The 9,707-nt window shown below is 34.2% G+C and overlaps 1 protein-coding gene across 1 annotated transcript; it reads right to left on the reverse strand.

Annotated features, from left to right (window-relative positions):
* Positions 1-7,769: 7,769 nt before the first annotated feature.
* LOC115720943 (embryo-specific protein ATS3A) lies at positions 7,770-9,204 on the reverse strand. Its single transcript, XM_030650155.2, has 2 exons — positions 8,979-9,204; positions 7,770-8,444 (listed from the first exon to the last, which is right to left on the reverse strand). Exons 1-2 carry the CDS (start codon positions 9,099-9,101, stop codon positions 7,971-7,973), a joined length of 597 nt encoding a protein of 198 aa, XP_030506015.2. The 5' UTR covers positions 9,102-9,204; the 3' UTR covers positions 7,770-7,970.
* Positions 9,205-9,707: the final 503 nt, after the last annotated feature.

Consider the following 9,707-nt stretch of genomic DNA (forward strand, 5'->3'; position numbering starts at 1 on the left):
TTCCTGATTAACCAAAAGTAGTTGCCAAAGGTATAGAATCCAGTATCCCAAGAGAGTAGACATATAGAGAGGAATTTCACATTATCAATGGTTTTGTGATTAAGGAAGAGTAATGGTGGAGAAAAGGTTGTGTTTAATTCAACCTTTCAGATCCTATTACGAGGAGTTTACTACTACTACACTTGATTTGCATATCAAGGTGTTGAGATTATTTGAAACGCACTTTTTGTTTTATATTAGTGCAAGTGGGAGTTTGTTGGGTTTTATGCCCTAAATAAAACTCATTTCAATATAATCAGATTTACTTATTAATATAGATCAGAAATAACATTTAATGTTGCATGGTTCACATGATTTATTTCATGATTATATGTACATAATGTATAAATTCATCTGAAACCCTTTTCACATACTTGATCCTGTTTATTGTGTCGTCAACACATTGGAAAGTAAACATGACTATGTGAATAAAGTTTCCTAGATTTATCAGACATAGGGTTTTACTGATATGATAATCTACAACAAGAGTTTACTTGTATTTGGAGAAATACTATGTTCTTTCCAGAGCATTGGTTAAAGTAAAGCTCAGGTTGGATGCATGGAGTATGCATCGGAAGGGACCGATATTGAACTTTGACTTAGATTTATTAAACTTACCGTAATATCTATTCAAGTCAATATCGCCTAAGTTGATCCTAGAATCAAATGATCTTAATCCTGATATGATTAGGCTCAATCTTGAAAGGCTATTCGTGTTCTTTGATTTGTTAGTTAAGCCTACTTTTAGGTCAGGGTGATACGTACATTTTGGGAACACGGTAGTGCAATTGAGTGGGAGCGCTATCATAAACATGGAATCTATAGCTTCTATCTGGCGAATAGTAAGCAAAGGATGATCTCCTTCGAGCTTGACCAAACGAACATAAATGGTGGAGTACTCATTTCACATTAGCCGAAATATCATTTATACGGGGTCGAAGTGTTTTAAGGAATAAATACATTGTAGGGTGTAACGGTAATTTAATCCCTTTACGAGTGTAGATCATTCATATAGAGGATCATTGATCACATTAGGATTATAACAATGGATAACTAATGATGTGTCTATATGGTGGAACATATAGAGCATTCTATATACCGAGAGTGCAATCGAGTTCTATGCGTGGATTCAACGAAGAATTAATAAGTTAGTGAATTTTAGTGCTAAATTCTTGATCTACTTATTGGAAGCTCGGTTATATAGACCCATGGTCCCCCCACTAGTTGAGATAATATTGCTTGTAAGACTCATGTAATTGGTTTTGACTAATCAATTATAATTCACAAATTAGACTATGTCTATTTGTGAAATTTTCACTAAGTAAGGGCGAAATTGTAAAGAAAGAGTTAACATGGGCATATTTGTTAATTATGATACTTTGTATGGTGCAATTAATAAATATGATAAATGACAATATTATTTAATAATTATTTATAGTTATTAAATAGTTAGAATTGACATTTAAATGATTGAATTAGGAAATTGGCATTTTTGAGAAAAACAGATACAAAAGTGGTAAAATTGCAAAATTGCAAAAATCAAGGCCCAGTCCACCTAGACTAGGGCCGGCCACTTATGTCATCTTTTTTAAATGATTTTTTCATTATTTTAATGCCATATAATTCAAATCAAGCCCTAGAGGAATGCTATAAATAGATAGTGAAGGCTTCAGGAAAATTACACTTTCTGAATCAGAAAAACCTGAGCCTCCACTCTCTTCTCTAGCCGCCACTCTCTCTCTCTTTTCTTCCTCAATATTTCGAACCTCTCTTAGTGATTAGAGTAGTGCCCACACACATCAAGTGATACCTCAATCATAGTGAGGAAGATCGTGAAGAAAGATCATCGAAAGGAGTTTCGGCATCAAAGATTCAGAGAAAGAGATCCAGGTTCAGATATTGATAATGCTCTGCTACAGAAAGGAATCAAGGGCTAGATATCTGAACGGAAGGAGTCATTATATTCCGCTGCACCCAATGTAAGGTTTCTTAAACTTTATATGTGTTTATTTCATCGTTTTAGAAAGTTCATATTTAGGATGTTAATAAACATACTTGTGAGTAGATCTAAGATCCTGGTAAAATAAATTCCAACAGTTTTCTGGAAAGAATGATTTTGGCCTATGGCGTGTGAAGATGAGGGCCATGTTAGTTCAGCAAGGCCTTCAAGCAGCCTTACTGGAAGAGAAAGACTTACCAACCTCCATGACAGCTAAGGAGAAGACTGAGATGTTCGAGAAAGCTCACAGTGCCTTGATTCTAAGTCTTGGAGATAAAGTGTTACGTGAAGTTTCGAAGGAGACAACAGCTTCTGGGGTCTGGAAGAAATTGGAAAGTCTGTACATGACCAAGTCACTAGCAAATAGACTATTTCTGAAGCAGAAATTGTATGCATTCAAGATGGTAACAGGGAGAAGTGTAGAGGATCACTTGGACGAATTCAACAAGATCATTCTTGATCTTGAGAATATTGGAATTAGGATCGAAGATGAGGATCAAGCCATCATAGTTCTAAACTCATTGCCCACTGAATCGTACGAGCATTTTGTGGATACAATGATGTTTGGAAAGGAATCATTGACTCTCGAAGAAGTTCAGAATGCCTTGATGTCAAAGGAGCTTAAGAAGAAATCTGAACAGAAGGATGAAGTTGATGGAGATGGTTTGTTTGTTCGAGGAAAGAATTCCAAGAAAGGAAACAAGGATCACACTGGACAGAACAAAGATCAAGGAAAATCTAATTCTAAGTTCAAAAGGAAATGTTTCATCTGCAGCAAGACTACTCATCTCAGGAAAGATTGTCCAATTCTGAAAAGCTACAATCAGAATCGATCTGGTGATGCAGGGTTAATTTCTGATGGTGATAACAGTGAGGGATATGACAGTGCTGGAGTTCTTGTTGTCTCAGACTCAAATTCAAGAACTGGATGGGTGATGGACTCAGGATGTTCATTTCATGTATGTCCTGATAAATCACAATTCAGTGAATATCAAGCATTGGAAGGTGGGACTGTAAGATTGGGAGACAACAGATCATGTCCCATCACTGGAATGGGAAAAATAAAATTACAGCTTCATGGTGGAGGTGTTGCAGAGTTGAAGCAAGTAAGGCATGTTCCTGAACTAAAGAGAAATCTAATTTCTGTGGCTATGTTAGATCAAGAAGGGTATACTGTTCGAATAGAAAGTGGAACAATGAGAGTGATTATGGGATCAAGAATGGTGATGAAAGGAATCAAAGACCATGGGATCTACATATTACAAGGAAATACCATGATTAGTGAAGTAAATGTTGCAGCCTGTGATGCCAAGAAAAACACAGAAATCTGGCATAAGAGACTGGGGCATATTAGCAATGGAGGTCTTAAAATTCTTGAAAAGAAGGGTGTTTTTGGTAAGAACAAGCTACAAGATCTAGATTTCTGTGATCAATGTGTGTTGGGGAAGTCAACCAAAGTCAAGTTTGGTACAGGGAAGCACACATCCAATGGCATCTTGGATTACTTACACTCAGACCTATGGGGACCATCCAGAACCATTTCCAGAGGTGGAGCAAGGTATTTCTTTACCATCATAGATGATTTTTCAAGGTATGTTTGGATACACATTTTGAAAAATAAAAATGATGTTCTAACTAAGTTTAAGGAATGGAAAATCCTACTTGAAACTCAAACTGGTAGAAAGGTTAAGAACTTGAGAACTGACAATGGAATGGAGTTCTGTTCAGATGAATTTTCAGTTTTTTGCAGGAAAGTTGGCATAAGGAGACATAAAACAGTGCCTAAGAACCCTCAACAAAATGGTTTAGCAGAGAGAATGAATAGAACCATTTTGGAGAGGGTAAGATGCATGTTAATACAAGCTGGATTACCAAAGAATTTTTGGGGAGAGGCTGTTAACACAGCCTGTTACTTAATAAACAGATGTCCCTCATCTGCAATTCAATTCAAAACCCCCATAGAAGCTTGGACAGGGAAGAATGCCAACTATGATCACTTGAGAGTCTTTGGTTGTGTTGCCTTTGCTCACATTAGGCAAGATAAACTAGAACCAAGAGCAAGAAAATGTATTTTTCTTGGCTATCCAGATGGAGTAAAAGGTTACAAATTGTGGAGTATTGAAGAAGGGAATCATCAAAAGTACTTCACAAGCAGGGATGTAACCTTTGATGAAAGTAGAATGTACAAGGATACTCTCAAAAGCAACCCTGCAACTGATCAATTAACAATCGACAGTGAATCCCAGTTTGAGGTGGAGCCAGATCATAAAAAAGGAGGATTCTGAACAAGTAGAAATAGAAGAAACAGTAGATGAAGAACCAGAAGAAAGAATGAGTGATGATGAAGATCATGAGAGGGAGGACTATCAACTTGTAAGAGATAGAAAGAGAAGAGCAATAAAACCACCAATCAGATTTGGTTTTGCTGATGTCATCTACTATGCACTGAATGTTTCAGAAGGAGAAGAGCCTAGATCCTACAGAGAAGCTATGAGATCAGTGAACAAGCATCAGTGGGGACAAGCTATGGATAGTGAGATGGACTCCCTCAGAAGAAATAAGACCTGGATAGTTATAAGGTTACCTGCAGGAAGGAAAGTTGTGAGTTGCAAGTGGGTTTATAGGCACAAAGATGAGATTCCAGGGATTGAACCAGCTAGGTTTAAGGCTAGATTAGTGGCCAGGGATTTCACACAAAGGGAAGGTATTGATTACCATGAAATATTTTCCCCTGTGGTGAAACACACCTCTATTAGATTGCTTCTCAGCATTGTAGCCTATAATGACCTAGAACTTGTGCAACTAGATGTAAAAACAGCATTTCTACATGGAGATTTGGAGGAGGAGATTTATATGAGACAACCAGAAGGATATGAGGAGAAAGGGAAAGAAGATCATGTATGTCTATTGAAGAGATCCTTATATGGCCTAAAACAATCACCTAGACAATGGTATAGAAGGTTTGATGATTTTGTAACCAAAATAGGGTTCAAAAGAAGTGCCTATGACAGCTGTGTTTATGTGAGAAAGGCAAAAGGATTAGTGTTCTTGCTGCTATATGTTGATGATATGTTAGTAGCTAGCAAGGACAGAAATGAAATTGACAAGATCAAAAGGCTATTGAGTAAAGAGTTTGACATGAAAGATCTAGGGGCTGCAAAGAAAATTCTTGGGATTGAGATTGATAGAAACAGAGAACAAAGATGCTTAAAGCTATCCCAGCATAGCTACATCGAAAAGATCCTAAGGAAGTTCAATTTTCTGGATTGCAAACCAGTAAGCACCCCTATTGGCATGCAATTTAGATTAAATAGCTCCCAATCACCTTGCACTGATGAAGATACAAAATACATGGAAAATATACCATATTCTAATGTGGTAGGCAGTATAATGTATCTAATGGTGTGCTCCAGACCAGATCTAAGTCATGCTGTAAGTGCTGTTAGCAGGTTCATGGGAAATCCAAGCACTGAACATTGGTGTGCTGTGAAGTGGATACTAAGATACTTAAGGGGAACAATGGATATAGGCTTGATCTATGGTCCAAACACATCTAATACTCAAATAGAAGGGTTTGTAGATTCAGATTATGCAGGAGATTTAGACTCAAGGAAGTCTCAAACTGGTTTTGTGTTCAGAATAAACAATAGCACAATCAGTTGGAAGGCAAACTTACAAACCGTAGTTGCTCTGTCAACTACTGAAGCAGAATACATTGCTTGCACTGAAGCTGTCAAAGAAGCACTCTTGCTCAAGGGAATCACCAGGGAGCTTGGTGTTGAACAGAGCACAGTTGTCATCCATTGTGACAGTCAAAGTGCACTCCATTTAAGCAAGAATCAGGTCTTTCATGAGAGGACCAAACACATAGATGTGAGATACCATTTCATTTGAGACACTGTAGCTGAAGGAAAGATCAAGCTTCAAAAAATTTCAACACATGAAAATCCCTCTGATATGCTTACCAAACCACTTCCCACAGCAAAATTCAAGCAATGTTTAGACTTACTTCAAATTGCAGCCTAAAAGGCTGGTTTTTGTTAATTTCTGTCAATTGTAAGTCTGTATGTTTTTTTGTTTAAAAGTGTGTAATCTCTTTTGATTCTGTACATTAGGTTCCTAGGTGGAGATTTGTGAAATGTTAGTTGGTTAGTTACCTATTGTACACGTGTCAAGTTAGTAGGCTCTAGTTCGGTATGTTAGGTAAGTTAGTTAATAACTAACTCCTAGCTTTTCCTAAGACATGTATATAAATGTCTAACTAGTGCTAATTCATTGTTGTAACATTCATACACACTCAAATCAATACAATTCAATTTACTAAAACTGTTCTTGTGTTCAATGGCCAATCGGCCAATCACCTTGTGAGTTCATCTTGAGAGTTTGAGAGAGATTCATGCAAGGCTTTGCATAACAAGCACATTTTGCAAACTGCGCTGGCAAAGAGGTCAAAGTTTTACTACATTTGCAGTGGCTAAATCTAACTTTTACTTGCATATTTACGCGCTGGGAAAAATCATTTTTGCCAACACTTTTCATTTTATGCTGATAAGAGTTCTAATACCACCATTGATTTGCCAACCCCCTTTTGCCAACACATCACAAGTAAATTCTATTTTACCAACGCCTTACCAACTTTTGCCAGCACAAAAATGTATTGGCAAAAGTAACATTTCTTGTAGTTTATTTTTAACAGTTTACGTAATTTTAATTGTTTAAATATATTAAAATTATTATAAATATAAAAAAAATGATAAATTATTTAAAAATAAATAATACATTATTTTTTTTTAAAAAAAAAAATTCTTCATCTTCCTCCTTAAAAACGATGTTTTTTTTAATTATTATCATTTTTTTTCATATTTTATAATAAGGTTTATCGGTTCTATTAGTTTTGGAACTCTAATTTGTTGTGTTTTGACGATATTTAGAGTATTGCTATACTATTTATCGATAGGGAAACTTTTAGTTTTAATTTTAAGTCACTGAAAAGTAATTTAGCGTATCACTTATTAGTTTTACGAATGTTGTGACTTAGGGGCCTGTAAATCGTCGAGCAACGATTTCTACTTAGGTTGACCGACACACACCTGAATTTAAAATTAAGATAAAATTAGTATAATAATATGCATATATGATTACATGTTAAGTGTGCATATTTACGAATACCTGTTAGAAAACATATCAGTAATGACAGTATTAGTGTACATATAGAGTTGCACTGAATACTGATAAATGTATGTTTGGCAAAGTACTGACTGGCGCTATCGCATCAGTACGACTAGTGTATCGAGTGTAAGCTAATATTATGGTTAATAGTACGGGCGTCGAACGTTGTTATGATATGATAATTATATACTTTTCTTACTGATGAGTCTGTCGACTCACATATATTGTTTGTATATGTAGGTAAGAGCAAGGCTAAAGTTAAACAACAATGAGCTCGAGTTGATGAAGATTGTACATATCAGGGTAGAGTGTTCGATCTTCGAGGCAACAAGCTTTATTTTAGTAGTCGCTAGACGATAACTTTTGTAACTAAATATGTCGTAACAGTTGTAAATTTTTAAAACGGATCCCTAAATGCATAAAGTGGTTTAATTATTTAAGTTTATAATGTTTAAATAAGAAATTTTTTTAAATTATTCATATTTTTTCATAATCACTTTAATTGATTAGCAAAGGTGTTCAGATCATTAAGAAATTACAATAACACTCCTAATTTAATGTATACACATTAGCTATTTATATTCGCATTTAATAAAAAAATTTAGACAGAATAAATTTAGAGGGTTTGGCTCTAAAAAATAAGTTTGTGTAACAAAATGATGAATAGTTCAGCCGCTAATATCTCTTTATTTTATATGTATGTATGGAGGTTAACTTCAAATGCAAATATTTCTACATATAATTAATTCGAATATTAATTTTTCTACACAAATATTTTCCTTGTATGCTTAATCCCAAAAGGAGTGACATCATTATCACATAAATCCAAACCATGCCAAACCTTTCTAGGTAAGTACCTTCGAAAGTAAAAGAAATGAGAATCATGAGTATTAACATACCCTAATGCCCTAACTTGTACAAACCCAGGTCTCCAATCATCATTGCCAGACAACTTAAGATACAAATAACAAATAGGTGATGATGATGATGATGAGTAGTCAAGGCATTGACCCTGAACTCTAAACTGGTCAACCATGCAAGCCTGAAATGGTGTACGAGGAACATCATCAAGAACATCAGGGTACAAAGGGTCAACCTTTCTTACATGTTTGTTGTTCAGATGCTTAATCAAAACCTCATTTCCATTTTTGTCGCCGAATCTTATGCTGATGGGGCTTCTCGTCTCAGCTCCTTTTGTACATGTTGTTTCTACCGTAACTGTATACGTGCAATTTTTCTGATTTTATTTTTTCATTAATTAAAATTAGTCATGAAATAATTAATTATAAAAAGAAATGTGGATATAATTTGTCTAGATACCAAAAAAAAAAAAAGACACATTCTTAGAGTAAGAGCAAAATTAGTGTCTCAATTAACCTAAAGTGTTCCATATATGTAAATGCATTATACGTTGATTAAATATATTTATATATTTATTGAGAAAATAGTTTTAGAAAGAAGATGTATATTCAAGGCCGAGCTCTAAAAAATTCATTGATAATATTAGCATCAATTAAAATAGAGAATTTTGAATACATGAAAAATAGTCAGGTAACCAGATTGTATTTGTAGAAGCTTTCAAAGCAAAATATATATAAGCAAGAAAATATATACATATATAGCATAGATCAACTATACATGATGTTGTAAGATATTTATATAGTTCGAGGAGGTAGTTCTTATATTTGAAGCAAATATATGTAAATGCATATGGTTATTACTAGCTAGGTGATAAGATAACAATTTATATATATATAGTTGAGTAGTGTACCTTGTTTTGAGGGGTGATAACTTTTTCAGCTGTGCCAAGTGAAGCAAACAAAAACACACCCAAACAATAATTGAACAAAATGACATTAATTATGATCAATGGTCCTCTTATCTTCATCTCCATTAATTACGTACCCCTTCTGATCTATGATCGATCGATTAATTAATTAACTACTATATTTGTATGTGTGGTTGTATCATTTATATATATAGAGAGAGTTAATATTATTCTTTCCTTGGCGCACGATCAAAAAAAAAAAAGTGAAATATTATTCTTAATCTTCATAATGTGTTAGAGGTATATAAAAGGTAGTATAATAATATATTTGTTTGTATATGTACAAAATGAGATGTTATGATGATGAGTTTCCTTGACTTTCACTTTATACCCTTTAATTTCTTGCCTTATTATATTTTATCGATGATTGTTATTGTGCACTAATAATATTCAATATCTTTTATAAATAGCACCGTACAATTAATTATTAATATTTTTGATAAGTAATTACAGCAATAACAATATGTATGACACTGAAAAAAGTGTTAGACACGTAGTTCCTTTTAATAATTTTTTATTTTATTATATATAGATGGTGTGAAGGTATATTAATGTATGTTATTACGGCAAGGCATAATAATAATTAATTAAGCCGTAATAATCACTCCCTTCACATATATCTTGATCATCTCTTTCGGTTACATAAAGCTAGAGATTCTATCACCTTTTTCA

The sequence above is a fragment of the Cannabis sativa genome, chromosome 2, assembly GCF_029168945.1.
Source record: "Cannabis sativa cultivar Pink pepper isolate KNU-18-1 chromosome 2, ASM2916894v1, whole genome shotgun sequence".
Taxonomy (NCBI): Eukaryota; Viridiplantae; Streptophyta; class Magnoliopsida; order Rosales; family Cannabaceae; genus Cannabis; species Cannabis sativa.

Bases quoted from the DNA above. Each gene is read 5' to 3' on its own strand.
- LOC115720943 (XM_030650155.2), bottom strand. From the start codon at position 9,101: ATGGAGATGAAGATAAGAGGACCATTGATCATAATTAATGTCATTTTG. The intron at 8,445-8,978 runs GTACACTACTCA...AAATAAAATCAG, and splicing joins TTATCACCCCTCAAAACAAG to AAAAATTGCACGTATACAGT.